The 24,233-nt window shown below is 34.8% G+C and overlaps 2 protein-coding genes across 7 annotated transcripts; both read right to left on the bottom strand.

The window, feature by feature from the left end:
* Positions 1-794: 794 nt before the first annotated feature.
* Positions 795-6,925, bottom strand: LOC114390944 (glycosyltransferase BC10). Of its 6 annotated transcripts, none has more exons than XM_028351886.1 (5): positions 4,329-6,925; positions 3,726-3,784; positions 3,532-3,628; positions 2,757-2,826; positions 795-1,643 (listed from the first exon to the last, which is right to left on the bottom strand). In XM_028351886.1, exon 1 carries the CDS (start codon positions 6,688-6,690, stop codon positions 5,506-5,508), a length of 1,185 nt encoding a protein of 394 aa, XP_028207687.1. In that variant the 5' UTR covers positions 6,691-6,925; the 3' UTR covers positions 795-1,643; positions 2,757-2,826; positions 3,532-3,628; positions 3,726-3,784; positions 4,329-5,505. The 6 variants fall into 6 exon arrangements, with proteins under 6 accessions (XP_028207687.1, XP_028207686.1, XP_028207688.1 ...); XM_028351885.1 differs by lacking the exon at positions 2,757-2,826 and having other exon boundaries at positions 4,329-4,711; positions 4,799-6,925; XM_028351887.1 differs by lacking the exon at positions 2,757-2,826 and having other exon boundaries at positions 3,527-3,628.
* Positions 6,926-8,628: 1,703 nt separating this feature from the next.
* On the bottom strand, positions 8,629-24,064 carry LOC114389136 (squamous cell carcinoma antigen recognized by T-cells 3-like). Its single transcript, XM_028349740.1, has 16 exons — positions 23,722-24,064; positions 23,514-23,653; positions 23,368-23,425; positions 22,930-23,145; positions 21,384-21,659; positions 21,122-21,256; positions 20,791-20,916; positions 18,503-18,547; positions 18,247-18,348; positions 17,530-17,672; positions 17,306-17,429; positions 15,728-15,802; positions 11,315-11,668; positions 11,156-11,248; positions 10,436-10,592; positions 8,629-9,257 (listed from the first exon to the last, which is right to left on the bottom strand). Exons 1-16 carry the CDS (start codon positions 23,962-23,964, stop codon positions 9,001-9,003), a joined length of 2,544 nt encoding a protein of 847 aa, XP_028205541.1. The 5' UTR covers positions 23,965-24,064; the 3' UTR covers positions 8,629-9,000.
* Positions 24,065-24,233: the final 169 nt, after the last annotated feature.

Raw genomic sequence — 24,233 nt, 5'->3', positions numbered from 1 at the left:
GTGCAATTTAAGTGGTTCCTTTACCCATTAATAATCCATGTCCAGGGTATGCTACCTTTTTTGCTCAGGGTCCTGTTGGTCTTGATCCCGGTTATTAGGTGTATATATATCATGCGTGCAACCCTTGCACATGGTCTTACTGATCTTCCAAACAATAATGAAAAAGGCCCCCCAAATTATATCAAGAATTTTGGTGCTTCCAAGAAGTATATGGTTAGTGTTTCGATGTTAGGAAAATGTCTGCCAAGACTAGAAGTGTCCTTGATCCGTTTTGTCCTTCTAACTAGTTCGAAGGGATTTTTTACGAGTTTGGGTTTATTTTGAGTCGTTCCAACCCCGTCTCTGGTCACATATTCGTTTAAAAGATAATTTTTTTTGTGACAATCCAGTATACAGATTGGGCCGGAGATTCTTTTGATGATTAAAGGATGGTCCTTGCCGAGTATCTTTTTTTTTTTTAATCTAATTTTACCTTAATTTTTAAGCTCTTGTCTGTCTGTCTAATTAATTTCTTTAACTAAAATATCTGTTTCTCTTCTACTCATAGTTGACATAATTGCAATTCTGCCTACTTTTTTCCTTGATAAAAAATTATGAATGATTTTAACCATGTGTAACTGCTAGATAATAATGCTCAATACACCAATGTCATTTCTCCAACAGCCAATTTTTTTTTTATCTTGTGATGCAACCACGATTTACAAGGCACAAAAATATACATTCAAGAAAATGCATTGTTCAAAAAAGCTTAAGATCAATTGAAAAATTGTATCCGAGAACAGCAGACAAAGATATACCAAGAATAAGGTATAAAGCTAATTGGAGCCGAGAAAATATGATTGTTTCATACAAGCAACCGCTTTACATTGACCTGACCTTCGCGGTGAAAAAAAAAAATCTATGCCTCGCATTTTTCTGCTGCCATATAAACTACTCTATGCAACCCAATGCACACCAATATTTAAGGAAACAAATGGCTTGGTGACAAAATGAAAGTAAAATAATGGCAAAGGAAGCAATGTTCCTGCAAACTCTTGCGAGATCCCACACCCGAGATATCAAATCAAAAGCTCCAAGACTAGAAACCAAAATCCGATGCCATGTGACGTGTCAATTTGAAACGCTGATCATGAACATGGACACTACTTGGATTTTGATCACTTAAAGCCTCACAAAATACACTAATGGCTCGTCTTGTTTTCCTGTGCATACGGATCGATCCAACATTTGTCTTTCTCTGCTGCATCTTTCCACCTTTTACCAAAAACCTGCATTTCAATGTATGACTGCATCCTAACCTGCATAAATCTACATTATCCTATGTTACTTTAGATCTATTATCTCCTGGGGAGCCTGCAACCCAAAGGACAAGACCCTTATTAATAATTAGACTCAGTAAAATCAAAACACTTATATTTACCTGGACCTGCAAACAAATGAGATTTAATTCAAAGATTTTAAAGTTGATAGTAGTGGATTACTACAAGCATAACAAATTTCTATGCGACTATTATCCTCATGTTACACTACATGTAGAAATGAAAATCACTTGCCTCGTTGCCATTTGAGCCCCCATGAGTAGGCAGACCCAGATGAACTATGTACTCAGAATCAACCACACCAACATTTCTCATTCGATCGCCCTGAAATATGGAAGAGATGAATAACAACCACATTGGATTGATTTAGTAAAAAATGATTTAGACAGAAACCATGCTGAATTCTGTTAAAATACAAATCTGTTTTATATTTTTCCTGTTATAATCAAATTTGTTTAATTTTGCCCCGTTATTATCATTCTTGTTTAGTTACTATTATTATTTGTATCAGTTTTGCTATCAGATTATCTCATCCCTATAATCAAGGGATCGAGTAATTATTTGCTTGTAACTTCATTATAAATAATATAGCTCAAAAACTATTTTTCCTCAAGCGTTCAGTAATTATCTGGTTTCATTTTTTTTGTTTTTTTTTTTTTTTCAAATCTGGCTATGTAGCGGATCTGGTTTTGATTTTTTTGGAAGATCTGGTTGTGTGGCACAAAGCTTTGTCGCTGAAGCTCTTATCTGGATGCAATAGACACACCAACAGAGATGGCGGAGATCAGAAAAAAGAGCATGGCAATAGACACATGCATGATATTTTGTCCGGAGAAAGAAAAAGAAAAAGGAAGAGAGAAAGAAACGGGGAAAGAAGATGAAGGGTTCCATTATTTTTTGATTTTAGATTGTGCGCCATTTTTTGTTCTATATCTGATTATGATTTGGTTTAATTTTATTTGTGCGTCATACAAGCAACCGCTTTACATTGACCTGACCTTCCAAGGCCAACTTCCTTCTCGCAACCCTCAACTGACTCTAACCAACTTCCCTTATTCCCTTTAATTACTGACTGATGAATAGATTTTCTGTCATTAACAGAATTGGGTCCAAATCCCCTAGTATTCCTCTTATTTCCTAAGTTAGACCCTTTTAATTAGTGGGTCTTTATTAAGCAATCACATATTACTAAAGTTTATTTATATTAGGGAAGAACAAAGAGAATCAAATGCTTAATGTACCTAATCACATGAAAGGCTATCAAGAGGGAAATTTGACTTGTATGCCAATAAGCCAGGGGATGGAGAGAAGAGAGAGGCAGAGAATAGGTAGAGGACAGTGACAAAGAATGCAGGGTCTCTTAAATACCCTGTGTTGTTTTTTTCGTTTCAGTCTTTATTATTCATTCATTGTAATTCTACCCACCAGTACACATACCATATAGATACCAGTAATATAGCACCAGTACTATGCTCCTTTCTTTTGACTTCATCATGCTACTCATAATCTAATACAAAAAACATTTTCTGAGAGCAAGATATATATTTTTTAAAGCATAAGCAAATAACAAGCTATTCCACCATTAAAATGTAGCAAGTTAATGTTATCCTCTATTCTTATCTGCTCAATCTACCAATTTACAAAACAAATATAATTGTTCACAACATGCAAGTCATCATTTCTTTCAGCAACACCTCATCATTGTGCACACTTCCATTCTCCCAGAACAGGAGTGTGCATTTTAAAAAATAAATAAAAGTAATTAAAGGAGTGTATTTTCACCATTAAAAGTAGCACATTCTAGAAAATAAATCAAGAAGTAAGTGGGCATAAAAACATATGAACGTCCAGCTTTTATAATCCTTTACTTAATGCAAAATCAAGAGCCAAAATCAACTTATGAAGTTATTTATTAATCATATTTCAACATGTCCATACACCAACTTTTATATTATTAATTATTAATATATACAATATTAGTCAAAATATGAAGTTAAAATATTAATTGAACATATCAGTTTACTGGTTCTAGATCAAACTCCAATTAACCAACTTTAGTAGAAACAAAATATTTCACAGATGGGTACAATTGTACAGTTTATTAGCAACATTTTATTTTGTGAAGCTTAAGATTAACACTATAAGAGTCTTAAGTGAATTTCTATACAATAAATGAATGGCTAGAATTAAGCACACATTTCACATACATTACCTTTACCAGAGTCCCATAACGGCCACAATTCCAAGTTAGATGTTCTAGCAATAATTCCTTCAGGCAATGCCTCACTTCCATAAGGCAATCATTATCTCTAGGGAAATGGAAGGAGGAAGAGAATTAGAGATAGTTCCAAAAAGGCATAGTATACAAGCTATATAAAATAGAAATTTTCCCCCAAAATAACAAACCTTGCATGCATTAAATTTTGGATCTGCATTGTATGAATTAGTCCCCGTCGTGCTAATCTCTGCATATATAATTAATACCCAAAAGTATTTTCAGGTAATCAAAAATCAAATTTCAAATGCAGAAAAAAAATTTAACTAAAATTCAACAAAAGGTAAAATCTATGAAAGCCTAAAAGATGAGTGCTACCAACACCCTTTGCATGCTCTTTCCCACAAGCTCTCTGTTGTTGCTTGTTGGACAAATTTTATGTGGGTTCCATTAAATAGTGAGTGGGCCCGGGTTTTTTTGTGAGGCCCACATTAAACTTACCTTATAATAGAGTGTTGCAAAGAGTGTGTTTCTAACATTTCTCCAGCCTAAATTAAAATTGGAACCATTTGTTCAAGCAAACAAAGAGGCAACAGATGACAATCAAATTTATGTGGGAGAGGGGTGAATTGCTTAAGTCAATTGAAGCCCAAGCTGACTTATATGTCTAAATCTCACTATAATTTTTATCGGGTAATTCGTTAGTATTTCAAAACAATTTCATGGGGGGGGGGGGGGGGGGGGGGGATCTGACCAGTCAATTGGTCTTTTCTTCTGACAAGAATAAAACCTACCAAATTTGTGAATCTTCTTAATTTTCTTAATCAATTGGGAGCAGCAATTACTAGCCAGAAGGTGCATCTTGCTAATGCTCAAATGTACAAATACCATCTGGCAGCTTGCACTTACCACCCAGTTCAAGATTCCACTACGAAAAAAACACGTCTCCAACTCACTGTGTGGCTGCCATAGTAACAAAAAATCAGAAACAAAACATACAGAAGTAATATCAAATTACATTATTTTGGACTTGAACGATATGAAATCCCTTCCGCCTCCTTTCCTCGCAATACTTGCCACATCTTGCATGCTGATATACTTGTGGAAACTCGCCATATTGTCTCCGAAATTTAATGAGAATAAAACTTCAATTACACAAGCTTTCTGAATACATAATCTATAATGAAAGAACCAAATTAAATTAAAAATAGAGGTATAAACATAGAAATAGAAGACCCATTGTCAAATCTTCAAACAAACCCACCCTCAAACGTACGACTATCTACTAAACTTAAAAAGCACACACCAATTACTGGATAAACTACCTGGAACAGAAAAATAAATCATCAGTATTGAACATTTGTTGGAAAATACCAAGACACGAAATCCCACAGGCAAATCTTTGACCACTACATGTCAAAGCCTTTAACACTCTCACATCTGACCACTTCCTTCAATGGTCTACACACACAACATCACCATCACAATCACTATTGATTTTCGGTTCCATTAATTTGACAAAAAAAACTCACCACCCAACAAAAAGGCAAACAAAACATGCAATAGAGAAGAAGAGAGAACCTTTGATAATTGACTGAATCTAAATTGAAATTTTAAAATGACTCTTTGATACACATCCTCAGTCTAGGTGAGATTTTCGGCGGTCTCTCCTTCATACGGCATCATGCCTTTTCCAATAAATAAAAAAGACACAATTGAGAAACATAAGAGACCACTGAATGAATAGTGACTCAAACAAAGTGTAGGAAAACATCTTCAATTGTATTGTTTATTGATATTGATATGCTATTCTCTAGCAGAGAACACAAAATTCTCTAACAACATCTGTACAGATATTACAATGCAAAATGATTTTGTAGTGAAGTTGTTAAATTATCTTCTAACAAAATCTAGAGAACAAAAAAATAAGTTAAAAATCTCGTCTCCTAGTATACTAAAAAGAAAAATAGTTCAAAAGTTCATCACTTCTGAAGAAAGGTTAAGCAAGGGCTCGAGTGCACTTGGATCAAACTTGCGAGCAAAGAGGTAACAAATGGACGTTATCTCTGAATTATAACGACAAAGGGAACCATTGTTCCTTATAGACTGTATAAAACCTGCAGTTATATTAGCTCTGCCATAGGTTGCCGGATGAGGACCCAGCATAGACCAGTCGACCCAGGTGACAGTTCTGTTTGAATTAAGCGAACCATGGAACATGTTGAGGAAGGTTGGAATGTAATGTTCATCAGGGTAGCAAGCAGGCTTACAGTATTTTCGGAACAGGGAATAATAATTGGTGTCGGAGACAATATAAACAGCGAGAGCACGGTTGAGTTCAAACCACTGAGAGCCTTTCCGCCAGTGTCGAAGTTGAATATGAGGAAGCATGTTGCGACTGTAGCGACCACGGCCATAGCGAGTAGGTTCATCATAGGATTCAACAAAGCTGAGGGAAGAATTAGTGAGATATCGGTAAACAGTAGGGAAGTTGTAGACAGGGATGCAACTCTCGGAAAGGAGAACAAAGCGTTCGTTGGAGAAGTCGAGGAGGGCATTGGCTAAAAGGCGCCTCTCAGCATCAGCGAGGGTAACGGTACCCCAAGAGACGTCCTGGCTAGGGATGTGGCGGAGATAGAAAGGGGAAGAGTGGGAGACGTTGAGAAGGAAGCGGGGAGGGGAATGGATGTAGATGTTGAAGAGAGAGGAGTGGCCGTGGAAGAAACGCTCCCAGAGGGGCAACATGGGAAGGGGGCCACGGGTGAGGAACATGAAGGCGACCTTGGGGATTCTGGAGAAAGGGTATGATTCTTTCTTCGGAATCAAGGAGGCTCTCCAGAAAAGCTCCTCGTCGGACAGGCAGTGGGTGAGGTTAAGGGGATGAAGGAAGGCCTCCAAGTCCAGATTAGGAGGAAGAGGAGGATCTGCAGCAGCCATGGCGGTGGGCTCAGGAGGAGGAGGAGATGGAACATTACGCAAGGAGATGTACTGGTACGGCTGCGATATGAAATGGCCATTAATGTGAGAGCTTGTGGTCAGACCAATCACCACTCCTCCCGCAAACACCACCAAAAATGTTAGGATTTGGGCCAATCTCAGAAGCCCCACGTGCTTCTCTCCTTCCTCTTTCTCCCTCTCCCTTTGATTCCGACCCATGGCATCCAATCCAACTCTCTATCTCTGATATTTCCACTCAACACTCACACTACATACATACTTTGATCCCACCTCGATTAATGCAATCCAATCCAATCGATCCCTACTACTTCACAACACCCTGCCTCTCCTCTCGCGATCCCAAACATCTCTTTCTCTTTTTCATCCACCCTTTCTTTTCTCGCTTTTCTTCAACCGTACGATCTGCCACCTCGCCACTATTCCTCAATTTCATGGAATAATATTCTACTACACTTCTTTACATTTTTATTCTATTTATAATCTACTGTAAAAAATTTAAATTATACAATCCTTGTGTGCTTTTAAATTTTAAAACGTCCTGAAATGAATGAATAAAAAGTAAAAACAACTCACTTATTCTTGATGAGAAAATAGTGTTGCCTTTTTTTTTTTAACAGAAGAAGGGGAAAACCCCCCTATAACCCGTTTGATGAGAAAATATTATAAGCCTGAATGAAAACTCACTTGATGAGAAAAGCCTGAATACCTTTTTTTTTTCGCAGAGTATAGCCTGAATGCCTCATAGTGACAAAATGGTATTTAGCAAATCATTTTTATATTGTCAATTAATGTTACATGTAGTATTCATTTTGTTGATTTTTTTTAGAATAATTATGTTAAAAGTTATTTTAAATCGATTGATCATATAAAATATCTTCAGTAAAAAAAAGATCATATAAAGTTTCTGTGCAATAACAGTTGCTATATAAAAATTTAACTCATTAAAAATAAAATTTTAAAAAAAATCGTTTTTTTTATTCATATGTATTCAAAAATAATCTATACAATGACAATACACAATAACTTTATTCATCAAAAAACATACAAAATAAATTTACACTATCATATAATCACATGATAAGTTTATTAACTTTTATAATAATTATTTTAAAAATCACCAATGATAATTTATAATTAAATAATAATATAAAATTAATATATATTGTCAGCGTATGATCATTAAATTCATATTTTTATTTTTAAAAACTATCTTATAAAATAAATATTTTAATTATGATATATTCACAAAATAAAATAATTTTACACTATCATTTAGTTACAAATTATTTTAAAAATATTTGGATGATAATAATTTAACTTGTAATGTTTTATTGAATAATATACTGTAAATTTTTGCCAAAGTTGTTATATATATATATTATAAATTAATATATTACTATATATTAAATTTAATATATATATATATATATATATATATATGCACATTATAATATAACATACTATATAATATATTAAATTAGATGTAATTGTAATATAATTATACATGTAATAGCTATTATAATGTTTAATATATTACTACTTTGAGTACTTATTATAAAGTTTAATAAACTAATTTATTAAGATTAAAAAAATAATTAATATAACTAAAGTATTAAATTTACATTATTTTTTTTTTCAAAATTATCACTATTATGTTTTTGTTACTATCATTTGTCATTCTAGAATATTCTAAAATGAATTTTAATGAAAAACATTTTTATAAAATATAATTAATGCAAAAATTAATTTAAATCAAACCTTAGAAAAATCAAACCACACTTTTAATTTGAACCTTATAAAAAGAACTATAGGTAATACATAATACATAATATATAGAGAGAGAAAAAATATCCTTCTTGTTGGTCTTAACCCAACCCTCCCCTTAGAATACTATGCCAATAGGATAGGATAAGAGAAAACTATCATGCTATTAACACAGCAAATAACATATTACCGCTGGATAAAATAGTTATTATATCCTATCGTATCCACCAGCGGGTCCTAAATGTTATACCTATGATTTCTAATTGAGTATAGACATTTTTTCAATGATGCTGTATAGAAATTAGACTCTTTTAAGGTCAGAGTCCATACAGCAACACACTCCACTTTTTAATCAACGGAATATAATTAATATCCCATCACAGCATAATACACTTTATTTGCCTGTTATGTGCACACAAGTGACTGGTATAAACTTGGGGGAAAATATAGCCCAATTGTATTACAATGTAAAATATCTAACATCTATCAGAGAATTGTACTGTGAAAATTTCAAGTACGGACACTATACAGCCGCAACCAAAAAATATTGTGTAAATCAATTGTAATTTGTAAACAGTAGAGACTACCGAAAGGTTAATCTAGGTAGACTGATCTAATTAGTAATGCAACAGACAGAACAAAGAGCCATACTGGAGACAAAATAACTTGTGTCATTTCCACCTTTGCCTAAAATTTGAAAGATAACTGCCATCTTCGGAGTCACAAATTAGGGGCACAAAATCCTTAACGAATGAACATCTTTCTGAATTCTTCATTAGATTTTGGCTTTTCATCCCCCTCTTCTGCTTTTAGTTTATTTGCAGTAAAACCAAGTGGTTTGACATTTCTAGGCACGGCAAAAGTATTCTTCCCTTTAAGCTGGATGTTATCATTTCCTGGCTTTCTAGAAGAGAACTTCGCATCCTTTACATCTCCCTTGTGAGTATCATCAGTCTCTTTGGATACGAAACCTTTTTGACTAGAATGATTAGTGGCACGTGCTGAAAAATCAAGTTCAAATGTTAGAGAAACATTTGAAAAGGAAAGGAAGCAAGTCTAACAAATATCAGTGAAGATGTCAATGAAGTAACACAACTATGGCTTTAAAATAAAACATTCTGTGATGTGTATGTCAAAGAACCTGCTGTGTTGTTGCAACTTCCCTAAACAAACCAATTACAAGCCAAAAAGTCTGTATACCAACTCCATAGTTTCCGATACTATCATATTTGATCATCAGTATCTAACTTGGTTAATTGGAACATGCAGCATGGACTTAATTGAATATGCAACATGGACTTAACACGAACACCAAACAAGACATGACATGGACATTGACATGTTTAATGTCTAGAATATAGGAAACTGGGACAAATATAGATAAAATAGGAGTAACCTAACATAACAAAAGATCTATTTGATAATCAATAATTGCATATATTCACCTTTATGTGATAATGAGTCTCACAAATGAATATTAAGAAACATTATCTTACAACAAAAGAACTTGGTTTCTTTACAACAACAATCCCAAGAAAATGAAGTTATATGTTTTGAAAAAGGTATACCTTAAACCAACGAAGTTTTTTTTCTATGATAAAGAGTTTCAGAAAAAATGACTAACAAATATATGATTTGATATGTTTTAATTACAGCAGATTAGTATGGGATTATGCCCATCATTACTCATTATTTTGTAAACCTCATTCATTATAAATAAGAATATTTTGTGTGGTCTGATACACACACAACAATAAATAATTCTTACAAAGGCAAAAGACATTATTTTTTAATATTTTATAATATATTTAAGCTGACTTTTCTAAAGATTAAAAAAGATTTTTTTTACTAATGTGTACATCCATATAGAAGTGTCAACTCAAGCAGCTGGCAAAATAAACTTTTAACTGGACACCTAAGGAGAAGAGTGACACATGTCAGACAAATGTTAGGTAGGTCTCAATGTTGGAAATGTGTCCAACACTATAACACTTCACACTAGAGAGGTGTTTGAGCTTCACATGGAATTATTGTTTATTACGTAACAGCAACTTTCTATATATCTTTATGAAGTATCAAGTATACATTGAGATCACTATCTGTGAGTGTTGCAGGTGCACAGCACATTCATGCAAGTACTTGTGTCAAAGCAAAAACATTCAAAGTTCACTATACGTACCATGTTCTGTCCATGTTTTTGGATTAGAAGATTCCTTTCCACCTCGCTTTGGGTCAGACCGAGCAATACTTAGCTTCTTTCCAATTAACTTTTGCCTGTTCTTAGCTATTGCAGCAGCAAGGTGTTCTTCATCCAAAAAGTCCACATATGCTAGTCCCTTCATCAATATCAAGATAAAAAAATTGTAACTCATGGTATGGTATTGGTATGCATGTGTTGATAAAAACAATTAAAGTACAATATAACCTGTTTCAGCCAAACTGGTAATTAATGTTTGTATTACTTATTAGAAATTATAAGTGAAAGAAAAAAGTCTCACATGGGAAAAATGGACTAAATTAGGATGAGGCCCATATATGTGGTAAAAAATGAACTTAATTATTTAAGGTTTTCAGTCAGGTATGGTGTTAACTCCATAAGTATTGGTCACTCGTTAAACCCATGGAAAGAGACCTCCCTATAGGTTTGTGCTCCTCCTGAACTAAAAGTGTTTTTATTCTCAACAAAAAATATGGTAAAAATGTAAGGCAAAATCCCTGAACTGGCAAGGTTATGGAACTGAAGAAGGCAACAATCCAGCCCATACACACCCAACTAGGGAAATTCTGAGGGAGAATTTTGCTTTACTGAAATTCACTTTAAGTTTTATAGTCACCAGGCAACAATTTATCATAGCACAAAAGTCAATAAAATAATGATAGAGAATAATTCATTTGATACCCTTGATTTTCCAGTGAATTTATCATGTAGGATGCGGATGGCAACAATTCCACCATCATCGCCGAAGAAATTACGAATATGTTCATAATTTGCCTGCAACAATACAACATATTAGTCACAGAAACACACAGAAATAGAGAGGCTGAGAGAACTATCTACCGTAGGATGAAGATTTGATATAAAAACGGTGCACTGGTCAGAGTATGCCCTGTTCTTTTCGTGGTTAAACTGTTGCTCACTTGGGTTATCATCAATTTTAGTATTCTTCCAATTGGCCCCTTCCACTTTTGTCACCTGAGAAGTGTTCTGCAGTTGATATTTATTCTCCTCAGGTGCTTTCTTTGGATTTCCAACATCTCTAAATCTCTTTGTTGGATACTGTTCTTCAGTTATATCGGATCCCAGCTTTCTCTTTTCACGAGCATTTCTCTTAGGATTCTTTTCACTTTCCTCTGCTGTCTTGGATTCCTGCTGTATCCTAAATAACTTTAGCTCTTCCAGCCGAGGGGTAACCTAAGTAAGGAAAGGTAGTTCATGGAGTAAGGTTGACCATTTCATTAGCAGTTAAAAGACACATGATGATATTAGAATCTGTTATTATGAACATTAATTTTAATAAAACTGAGGTGCCCAACAAGAGGACAAATGCTTGGCACAATGGTAAAGTTGTTGCCTTGTGACCTGGAGGTTACAAGTTCAAATCCTAGAAACATTTTCTTTGCTAAAAGGAGTAAGGCTGTGTCCATCTACCCTCCCCATACTCCTCTAGGTGGAAGGGTAGAGTACCCAGTTGTACTTTTTTAAGTTGCCCCACAAGGCAATCTAATTGACAGGGATTAAGTCTGCCAAATGCTTCATATAGGGCCTTCCTTATACTCAAGACAACTGATGCAAACCTCCAGGCAATCATACCCAAAAGCTAGACATTAAGGTTAGCATATAACCCAAGATTCACATACTTCTAATGTGGGGCTCAAATCTCATAACTCAGGTCAGAACAATAACAAATTAAAATTTTAACTTTAATTGCACTCTTCTCGGAAAATGGCGATGGAATCTATTTCATCATCAAGGAGAATTGTGGGCTAGAGTGCTGGACTCAAAATATGGAGGATGGAGGAACTTGGATGAGGATAGAAGGAATTCTGCAGAATTTGTTTGGTGGAAAGACCTTAGTTCTATCTGCAATTGGTCTGGGGAGGAAAACTGATTTAAATCTGGAATAAAATGGAGTGTGGGGTGTGGATCAAAGGTGAGATTTTGGGAAGATGGGTGGAAGGATAATGGGATTCCATCAATGTTGTTAATGGCGGATGGCGGTTCATGGCGGAAAGTCAAAAATCCGCCATAAAAATATGACGGATGGCGTAGCGAAAAATGGCGGATGTCATGGCGGACACAAAAAAAAAAAAAAACATATATATAAACTCATTGAAATTGAAAAAAACAAAGGATTGCATTCAAATAAACTAAAAAAGTTTCATGAGTTCATACAATAATCAAGTACCAACACCAAATAAACTCATTAAAGAGTTCAAAATAAGAAAATGATAAAAACATAATGCAAAGTGCAAAGTGAAGGTTGAGGCTCTAATCATCTTCTCCAATCCCAACATAATCATCTTCGTTGTTATCATATGGTAATGGAGCATCTCCCTCTCCCTCATCAGACGCCTCAAAATTGACCATGATTTCTTCTTCTTCAGATTCAACATCAATATTCTCCTCATCATTTTCTTGGACTGCTTTTTGCTTCCTTGATGAAGATCCAACAACCATTGCCTGTTTTTTAGAAGTTTGGGCAGCAGCAACACTTGTTTTTTGCTTTTTCCGCCTAGTATACATCCTACACTCTCCAACCCCCGAAGCCTGATACACAGTTGCCCAATTTAGAGCATCATCATCTTCAAATACCAAATCATTTCCAGCATCATTATCATCATCTTGATCCATCTCTCCCACGAGCCATTCATTGCATACATCAATATCATTAAGAGAAATTGGATCAATTTCATCTCTTGCATTATATCTTTGCTTCAATTGTTGGTTGTATTTGACAAACACCAAATCATGCAACCTCTTGTGCTCAAGCCTATTTCATTTTTTGGAATGAATCTACAACATAACAAATAAATGTTGATTTCAATCTCAAATATACTCCAAATATAACTTGATCATCAAAATTAAATAAAATTAAAAAGTATAGTTAGAGTTTTGTCACAATTACTTGCTCAAACACACTCCAATTTCTTTCACATCCTGAAGCACTGCAAGTCAAACTCAAAATCTTAATAGCCAGCTTCTGCAAATTTGGAGTTTGTGACCCAAACATTCGCCACCAATATGCTGCAATACCAATTACCAACCAAGAGCATAACTTAAGATTTTGAGTGGCGAATGTTTGGGTCACAAACTCCAAATTTGCAGAAGCTGGCTATTAAGATTTTGAGTTTGACTTGCAGTGCTTCAGGATGTGAAAGAAATTGGAGTGTGTTTGAACAAGTAATTGTGACAAAACTCTAACTATACTTTTTAATTTTATTTAATTTTGATGATCAAGTTATATTTGGAGTATATTTGAGATTGAAATCAACATTTATTTGTTATGTTGTAGATTCATTCCAAAAAAAGAAATAGGCTTGAGCACAAGAGGTTGCATGATTTGGTGTTTGTCAAATACAACCAACAATTGAAGCAAAGATATAATGCAAGAGATGAAATTGATCCAATTTCTCTTAATGATATTGATGTATGCAATGAATGGCTCGTGGGAGAGATGGATCAAGATGATGATAATGATGCTGGAAATGATTTGGTATTTGAAGATGATGATGCTCTAAATTGGGCAACTGTGTATCAGGCTTCGGGGGTTGGAGAGTGTAGGATGTATACTAGGCGGAAAAAGCAAAAAACAAGTGTTGCTGCTGCCCAAACTTCTAAAAAACAGGCAATGGTTGTTGGATCTTCATCAAGGAAGCAAAAAGCAGTCCAAGAAAATGATGAGGATCTAGATGTTGAGGAGAATATTGATGTTGAATCTGAAGAAGAAGAAATCATGGTCAATTTTGAGGCGTCTGATGGGGAAGAGGGAGAGGGAGATGCTCCATTACCATATGATAACAACGAAGATGATTATGTTGGGATTGGAGAAGATGATTAGAGCCTCAACCTTCACTTTGCACTTTGCATTATGTTTTTATCATTTTCTTATTTTGAACTCTTTAATGAGTTTATTTGGTGTTGGTACTTGATTATTGTATGAACTCATGAAACTTTTTTAGTTTATTTGAATGCAATCCTTTGTTTTTTTCAATTTCAATGAGTTTATATATATGTTTTTTTTTTTTTTTGTGTCCGCCATGACATCCGCCATTTTTCGCTACGCCATCCGCCATATTTTTATGGCGGATTTTTGACTTTCCGCCATGAACCGCCATCCGCCATTAACAACATTGCAGAAGAGCACCTTTGATCCACACCCAACATTCCATTTACACCCACTCTTGAACCAGCTCACCTCCTCGGTCGAATTGCAGATGAAGCTTAGGTCCTGCCACCAGAGGGACTCTCTGTTAGTCCTTCTTGTCCTATCCAAATTCTTCCACCCACTATATTTTGATTCCAACACTTGTGCCCACAGTTCTCCTTGTTGGTGAAACAAATTTCATCGCCATTTTCCAATTAGTGCATAGTTAAATTTCACCAAATCCCTGACACCCAAACCCCCTTTCTCCTTTGGTAAACAAATTGATCCCCAATTCACCCATGCAATCTTCTTCTGGTCCAGTTGTCCTCTTCAGCATTCATTCTATAGTAGCTTTCCTGGTATTAGATTGCAGCGATGGCTCATCTGGTGGATTTCCCTAACATGGTGTGTCTAGCCCCACAGAAATAGGTTGGTCTTCTCAAATGACAGCCTCAACGTTAACAAGCTGATGGAAGATGCTACATTTTTTTGCTGGACTTGGCTGAGAAACCTCGAAAAAGGATTTGATATACCTTTCCACTATTGGTCCAGTAATATCAGGGAGGGATTTGTAAACAGGGGGAATTAGGACTAGCTGCTGGGATGATCTATGAAAACTCTACAGTCAGATTTTTGGTTCATTAATTTGTGCTGAATAGTTCGTATTAGAGAACCATACTTCTGCATGGGAGAGTAATGAGTTGTATATATAACAGTACCCCTTGTACTGCTTTATCTTATTAATATACTATTATTTTTGCTGATAAAAAAAAAAGACTGGATTATAATAAATCTTCGACTAAAACACCAATAGAATTTTTTTTCTCTTAAACTTCAATGACATTTAGTTTGATTGGTAGAACTAATCAGCTGAGAGGGAAGACATTAGGATACCATGACTCAATGAGTAAAATATTACTTCCAGATAATCATTGGATATATCACCCCAACATGCAATATAATTGTTAACCACAATCTCTTCTAAAAGCTTAGGCTATTAGGCAGAGACTACTCTTATATCTGCAACATATATTTTTTATAAGAACAAAGATAATGCACAGTAGTTCAAAAATAATGAAAATAAGTTTAAAGAGGAACAAAAGTACCTTGTGTAATGCATGATCAAAATCTTCCAACTTGCCAAATTCCCTCTCAAAGCGTAACCATGATTGGCATATGTCCTGAATTATTCTGTTTTTTAGGAACAGAAGGTATCATCTAATCCAAACAGTATTGCGTAACAAGTAAAATCACCCATACATGTTGCATGGCACAATAAGCACAATCTTCTTAGTCCTTTTTTCAAGGAAAAATAGAAAATAAAGAAAGTACTATGACTATGCTTTCACAGCTATGCATCCTGGAAACTTCAGCACAATGAAATGATGATTTCATCAATAGTTTTCTTCCTATTTTAATTGACTATACTCACTGGCAGATCCACAGTGGGGGCAATTGCCCCCACAAAGTAATTTTGTTTTTTACTTAATATGTCAAGTAATTATTTTTTCCCATAAAAAAATAAGTATTACTCCCATAAGATAATTATTTTTAAAAAAAGAATGTAAAAAAATATAAAGATAAAAGAAAAATTAAATTAGTACTAATTTTACACAGAAAAATAAATTGGCAATAATTTTAATCACAAAAATAAATTGGTTCTAATTTTAACCACTTTACCTTTTGAATTTTAACAGTTCCCAATCTCTCTAACTAATATGAAAATGCATAGAGGACAATTGTAGTTTGTAGAAGTTTAGATATTTCGGTTTTTTGTTTGTCATGAGATTATGTCTTTTGTAAAAACTTTGATATTTTCGTCTGTAAAAATATTATAAACTATTTTTTTTGGCCCCACTAAAAAAAATCTGGATCCGCCACTGACTATACTATTGTGCTTTCCCTCAAGCTATCTAGCATTATTTGAGCATGAGCCTTAGCACAATATGATTGCAGTTTGTAACCCTGTGATCATGGGTTCCAGTTGCTAAAACAGCTTCCTTGCTCATGATGGAAATGTCGTGTATATATTCTCAAGCAAGGTTGTGAAAATAGAGATCCTATCTAGGATAAGAAAAGGGCTGAAGATTGTAAATCATGTATGATCTTGCCAAAAATAAAATAAAAAGAATGACAGTTGGAATCCAGATCAGATCTGATCTGTCTGGGCAAGACGCCAAGATTCCATCATCTGCTTTTTTATCTCAATTATTTCCTCTCTATAATGTTGCCATTTCCATGTATTCTGAAACGTGATCAAACGATCTTCCTAAAAATAACCTACCCATTTAATTGCAGGCCTATGTGGGTTTGGTCTCCATAGCCCATAGGTTAAACAGATTTGCTCTGCAGGTTGGCAAGCCAACCCACACATACTTTCTTGCATTAAATAAATTAATAAGGAAGTATCTAACCCGAGATGACTTATCTCGCACTCTTTCACTCAGCCCTGTGTCTGCCCTCTCTTATCACAGCTCGCTGCCCTCACTTCTCCCTTCTGACGCTCCTCATCATTATGGTCCTCCCTCTGCCCGCTCAGTCTCATCTCATAGACTCAGACCCTCTTTCTCTTTTGTCTCTCTTTCTTGTTCATCTCTCACATTCCATTCAAGGCTTCATCTCTTCAAATTTAAGTTCACAAACTAAATAGTTTCTTTCAAGAAATAACAAAAAGTTGATTATACCTCTGAACCAGTTCCAGAAAATCTTTTACTGTAGCATCTCTTGTATATGGACCTTGCTTCATTTATGTGACCCAATTCCACTTCCATTGCTATATAACCAGTCCATGACTCCAACATTGAACCACTACCAGAAGAAAATAGTTTTAAAAAAAGAGTCAAAAAGTAGTTTAAAATTAATTAGATGAATAAAACAAAATCAAAGTATTTGATGAACATTATCAAACCATATCTTCAGACAATTCTCCCAAACTCCACGAGCTGCAGTTATATCTTTCCCAAGTTTTGTTTCCAAACGAGCCCAATAAGCATGTAAATGTAGCAAACCCTCTGTATTCTTCAAGTATGGCGACAGATAATCCGATGCACGCTAAAAATAGTAAATAGTTAGCATATACCGCATAATACATTAAGTTGCAAAGGATACATTTTAGCTGATTCACAACAGTGATGAGTTGATTAGTTGGTGCAAATCATGTTCTTGCAACATGATAGATATTAAAATGCAGGTAAGGAAAAACAAGCAATAGAAATGAGGAAAACACTGATCCTGTTTGATTGAAATATGAAATACAGAAGGAAAGGAAATTCCTACTGCCCAGAGCTAGGCTCCTAAGAAGCAACCGTGAAGGCTCTTCTCCCAAAATAACAATAAAAGAATGTCCAATCAAATCCCCCCTCCCTGATTCTATAAACAAACAATATTCCCTTCTTCTCTCTCTTCTAACCAACCTATCCCTCCTAGTGTGCCACGTCACCCATCCTATGTTTCTTTCTCACATGCACCCTGCCCCACCTCTTCTTACCATCCTCTTCTTGGATCAAGGGCTCATTCAGCCCAATAACATTTGGGTCTGTATCACAACACATTACAGAAAAGACTAAACCAGTTCTATTTTCAAATGCAAGATAGCATAGATTTACTGAAAATAAATATAACCAACCTGAAAGGTCTCCCTTATTATTTTATATTCCAAATCCTCTTCATTGCTGGATGCCATTCTTCGCCTTAAGCCATCTACCCGGGTAAGAAACAAATCAAGATACTGAAACAAAAATATAAATAGAAATAGAAAAGTTTATAAGTGCAAATATTGATTATTGAAAGTTATGGGAAGTGGGGGAATGAAATTAGAAAAAGATAACATTACAAACACCGTAGAGAATGATGCAATCAAACTAATTAAATATTGGACATACCTCGTCAAGAGTTGAAAAGGTACACTGAAGGGACTTTTCAAAGATCTGAAATCATTAGCAAAATTGCCTAAATGACTCAAGCAAGTATGAAAAACTCTACCAAACTTTTTATAATCAAAGAATTTATTCAGAGGAGAAGAATATAAATACAATAGGATATGAAACCCTCAAGAACTAAAAGACAAGATCAGGAATAAAAGAAGAAAAAAATAACAAGAAAAATGCAACACAGCATGCCAATCTTTGTTGATCCAACAAAAACACCCCCTCAAAAGATCATGAGCAGAACACCACAAAGAAGCTAGGCCAATTACTTAATCCCAAATGAACTCAAGACAACCAGATCAACAACTAACAAATTCTAGCATTTATTTCCAACCAATACACCAAAGAACTGCAAGTTGAGAACAGAGTCATTTCCTTTTACCATCTCTACTAGTACCACCTCTAACATGAACACACAGGAACAATTAAAGATTGTGGGGGCAAACTCAATGTTCATCCAAAACACCAAACAAGCTATTCCAAAGAAAGGAAACTGCTGAACAATGCAAGAACAATGAATATTTTAAACTCAGTCTGAACATAATATAATCGGGAGATAAACAGTTAGAGGCCTTTGAATTTGAAGAGAACCGTTGGTATTTATCCTATTTAAAGCAACAGTCCAACAAAGGATCTAACCTTATATGGAAACTTATACAAAAGGAAAGAAGCATTACAAGGAAATGAAGAGAGAAAGTGGAAATAGGATTTGCAAGAAAACAAACCAAAAGTATCAAGGAACCAAATCCTTTTATGTCTTAGAAGAGAGATGTATCAAATCCAGTAGCACCAAAAGAGACTTTTTTTTTTTTTTTGCACAGCAAAAATAGAATTTAATTTATAATAAAAGACAGTAATTCAGAGAACGCCCTATCATGCAAATTTCTAAATTGAGTAAACTAAATTACAGTGTATGAGAAAGAGATAACAGAGAGAAGCTGCAAGAGAATCTTATATGGAAAGTAAGAAACAGAAAGTTGTCATTAAATCTAGCGCTGAACCAAAATACTGAGCTATGGATTTTAAGTCTTAACACTCGTGAACTCATGGTGGAAATTGTTAAATTTACTGTTGTAGCTTGATTTGGCATCAACTATAAAGATGTATTTTACTGTATCTATTCTGAAGTAGTAGACTTTAGGAACTTAGTCTGTAAAACTTTCTTTCTCCCTCTACAATCAGTTTTATATATAGGTTTAATTACTCATTTGATTCATATAGCTGTACAAACTTTACCTTTTAATCCCTATACTTAAAAATCATCCCAGACTGACCATATGGCATTAGCAATACTACATCTCCACATGAAAGCTCATCAATCAATATTAAGCATACAAAAGATGGGACATCAGCCTCCACCTTTTACAAAACTTTAAAGTAAACAGAATGTTCAAGGAGAAATCTAAAGATGCACACTGTACTCAAGTTAACTCCACAGCCTTGTAATTAGACAGCACATGATGGCCGGATGGGTTATCACAAGCTACCTTGCCTTTTATTGATAAAAAAAAAATTGACTATATGAGTTACAACGAAGACACTGAAAGAATCTATATATAGCTGTGCACAAAATTTATGAAAAACAAAAGGACAACATAGGAGTATACTTACTCGCTGTAGTGTTTTTCTATTTACCTGAAACTGTAAGTCTAACTATAGTCAGTAGTTAGTCAGTTAGTTAGGACAGCTGCGTTACAGCTGTCACTAACTAACTCAGGTTAGTTGGCAGTTACAGTTGTGTGTGTAACTGCTATATAAACTGAACTGTACAATTTTCTGTTGGGTTGATTTTCTTTAATGCAATCTCATTACTCCTTCTCTCTCTCTCTTCTCTCTAAATCCTTTAGACAAAATATAAAACCTTATTAACAATTCCATATGACTATTATCACATATGACAATATCTTTTTTCAACTGCAAATATTATCACATATGACAATATGCCTATGATAACAAAATCCCAAGGTCATCTATATGTCAGTATGGTAAACATTATCATGTGTGTCAATATTTCTTCCTCTTGGGGCAGAATAAAATTTAAATTAATGAGGAAGTATTAGAAAGACAAGTGCATCTTTTTACCAAGAACTTGCCTAGATTATTAAACCAGAAATTACATTATTTAATCATTAATAAACCATTCAACCTATTGAGGAATAAAGAAAAATTAATTGGATTTTCATTAATTTGCATCAAGAAAGGGGAAATTTGCCTATAAAGGTGGGTTGTATTCAAGAACATACTTCAGACAAGTCTTTTTCAGAAGCATGACCACGCTCCAATGAAAGCATACATCGAACCCAAAGTTCTCCAACCCAAGGGCAGTTCTTAGTCGCCCTAGAATAAACATTGTTGACAATATTACCAACCTAGAGAAAGAAGCAAAAGGGAGAAAACTCCAAATTAGAAATTGTGATGTGACAAAGTTAATACAAAAAAAAGCCCTATCCCACTAGGTGAGATTGGCTAACATGGATCACATGATGGCATTCGGTTTGGTTAAGACCAACTCTTCGAGGATATTAAGTACCATAAGATGTGACAAAGATAATAACAAAAGGGAAAATTAAAAACCTTCAAAGTGTTGTCCAAATTGCAAGTATAATCCAGCCAAAGATCAGGTGTTATAGGAAAGTCAGTAATGGCTCGTTCATATAGAACTTGAATTCTGGCTGGCGTTCCAGAAGACTGCTCAAATTTCAAATAGTTCTGCAATACAAATCTTTTTATTAAAAGGAGTTACACATAGTCACATACTAAAGAGCAATAATAAAATTCTAGGATTCTATCTCTTACAAGTAAATAGTCATATTTTGACTTGGACTTAGAGACATACCATGTAGTGTTGTAATCTTTCTGAATCAGAAACATTCGGGCTCAAAATCTGTTCTTCAAGATGAAAACGAGCATTATACATATCCAAGGCCTTCTGGTATGAAGCCGCAACATGAGGATAAATATCAACCAAGTCAATGGATTCAACATCTTGAAGACTTCCTTGTTCCACCTCCCAAGTCTTATAGGCAGTAATTGTTGAACTCATACCAGCAAGGGGAACAGACAACTGGCGGTGGAATAAACTACGAATGCTTTGAACTTGCTTTTCTTTGGCCTGCAAAGGTAGAAGAAAACTTAATGTACTACTGAAACAACAACCTATATGCCACCAAAAGCTTCAATGAGCCAAAGTCTTTTTGCAAATGTCAAAAGTTATTCTCCAAATCAACTTTCTCTTTGGCTGTTGGATGTTCTTTGTTATATAACTCTCGGCAAGACTTCAACAGATCAAAGTTAAACTACACTCTCAGTTGAATTTTCACATGTAGCTAAGAGTATGTTTGGATGGGGAAATTTAAAATTCTGAGAAATTTTTAATTTTAAGAATTTCAAATACTTCAATTGAAATTCTTTTATTTTCAAAATTTAGTGTTAGGATAAAAAAAATTAAAATTATGAGGGTGAAAAAAAGAATGAAAAAAAAAAATAAGATATGGTTGGTGTGCTAGTTATATGTGTTCCTCTACGCTCACACCCGATCGATGTTCCACGAGCTCAGACAGTGTTTCTTGAAGAAGACTGTAAAAAGAAAATTTTAATTTCTCACCTTTTAGAAGGAAACTGAAATTCCAGATTTTTAGTTGTTTAAAATTCTGTTTTAAAATTCCAAAATTTTAAATTCTTCACAAAAAAACATTCAAACAATGAATTCTAGATTACAGAAATTCAAATTCTCTGATAAATTACTTTCCTCAGTTAAAATTCTCTATCCAAACGCACTCTAAGGCCATTTTGGGCATTCAACGCACTACCTCAGCAATAACACTTTTTTTCCTGCAACTACATTGTTCTGTACTCAATTGTATCTGCCAAGTTAACAAGCTAAACCAAAACTTTTTTGGTAAATGCCAAAAGTTAATCTCCAAATCAAGTTTCTCTTTGGCTACTGGATTTTCTTAGTTCTTTAAATCCCCCTTCAACAAACCAAAATTAAACTATGCTCTCAAGCCTCAACTAAATTTTCTCATTTAGCTCTGGCCATATTTGTGCATTCACACTACCTCAGGAATAAAGCTTATTTTTGCTGCAAGTATGCTGTTCTGTCCTCAATATTATCAGCCAAGTGATACCTCTAGTTTCTAATCAATGAAAAAAATTAATTTCGTCTACAATGGGAATGTAAAGGATATATAAGCATCTACTTAAGAGATCAACATCCACATTTTGTTTTGACATATAATTTCATGCAAAAATACTTAACTAGATGTCTAGATGCAATGCTTGGGGCACAAAGTAAAACATTGTATTAACATGTAAAAACTAATAGTAGCATGTTGTTTAGCACCATCAAGATACATCTACGGTAAAGTTACAAATGTCCAGACCTGTGCATCAATATCATCGAAGGTTAGAAGTATAGCCTGCTCATATTTCCTGTATGCTTCCCATATTTTACTGCCTTCAGCAACATGCAGACCGGCTGCAGTAAGGGCACTCTCAAACAGATCCCTTGCCTTGGAAATACCAGTAGGTGAACATTGGCGTACCATTGGATCAAACTCTTGTACAAAATTAATGTAGTCACACCATAGAGAGACAGACTGAAATTGAGGATAATGCAACAGTTGAGCGAAACCTTAAAAGTAATAATATGGTTATAAATGATGGGGGGAAGTTGTTCCTGGTTCTCCTACCACATCTAAACCCTTAAGTATCCAATTTAAGGATCTACAGTTTAAAAGATAAACCTTCTTCTTAACTAGGAAAAGACAAACAAATGAATTGTTCTAAAGCTGGGAGCATATTGAAGTATAATAACCAACCAGATAATCAAACACCCCTCGTTCGTAAAGCTTCAGAATTCTAGAGAAAGCCTCGGGTCTGCATGGTAGAGGGAAAGCGTAAGAAAAAGTAGGTCAAGAAATACTAATGGGAATGGAAAAAGAAAGTCAATGAAAGAGAAAAGGACCGAGTAGCAGTGTTGAGAGAAAGCTCATCTTTGATCCATTGGCGCCATATTGCAGGGCTCAACGGAAAGAGTTCACTCATAGCTTCCCTGGCTCTTGACAGTTTATCAACATCACCCATTCTCCTCAGAAGCGTTATATACTGAAAAGGAGGATCATCAACACCAAACTAGAGAAAAGAAGAAAAAAGTAGGGTAGAGATGAAATTACTTGCAAATGAGCATCGTAGTTAGAGGGATTAGTAACAAGCTCGGTCTGGAGAGATTCGAGTTGGAGGTTCTGCTGAGCTTCGTCCTCAGAATCAGAGTCGTCGAAATCAGACATGGAGTTGTCTCTGTCACGCTCTGCTTCTGCGGTCAGGGCTAGGGTTTCCTTCATCCTCTCGTCGGAATCAGACATGGCTTTGCTTTTTTCGCGCTCTGCTTCTGCGGCCAGCATTAGGTTTTGCTCCATTCTTACAGTGGATGGGTGCTTGCTTCTTGCTTCTTGCTTCTTGCTTCATGCCTTTATCTATCACGGCCGAATACGCTGTTTCGCTCCATGAGACCGAACAATCCTCCGAACCTATAAAAAATGGGCACCTGTTAAATATTTTTATTAATAGGATGAATTATAATTTCAGTCTCCTGTAATTTTAAATCTATAATTTTTTAATCCTTTATTTTTAAATAAAATGTGTTCCTTAGCGACCATTTATTTATAAATAAAATAATAAATCAGTA

Source organism: Glycine soja, chromosome 16 (assembly GCF_004193775.1).
Source record: "Glycine soja cultivar W05 chromosome 16, ASM419377v2, whole genome shotgun sequence".
Taxonomy (NCBI): domain Eukaryota; kingdom Viridiplantae; phylum Streptophyta; class Magnoliopsida; order Fabales; family Fabaceae; genus Glycine; species Glycine soja.
Note: the sequence above shows the minus strand (reverse complement) of the source record. Positions and strands in the feature narration are given on the sequence as shown.

Excerpts from the sequence above, each read along its gene's own strand:
- LOC114390944 (XM_028351887.1), bottom strand. The coding sequence starts at position 6,690 with ATGGGTCGGAATCAAAGGGAGAGGGAGAAAGAGGAAGGAGAGAAGCAC.
- LOC114389136 (XM_028349740.1), bottom strand. The coding sequence starts at position 23,964 with ATGGAGCAAAACCTAATGCTGGCCGCAGAAGCAGAGCGCGAAAAAAGC. Across the intron at positions 17,430-17,529 it reads GAGAATTGTCTGAAGATATG|TGGTTCAATGTTGGAGTCAT; the intron begins GTTTGATAATGT and ends TTCTTCTGGTAG. Across the intron at positions 11,669-15,727 it reads TTGATCATGCATTACACAAG|GTTACCCCTCGGCTGGAAGA; the intron begins GTACTTTTGTTC and ends TTCCTTACTTAG.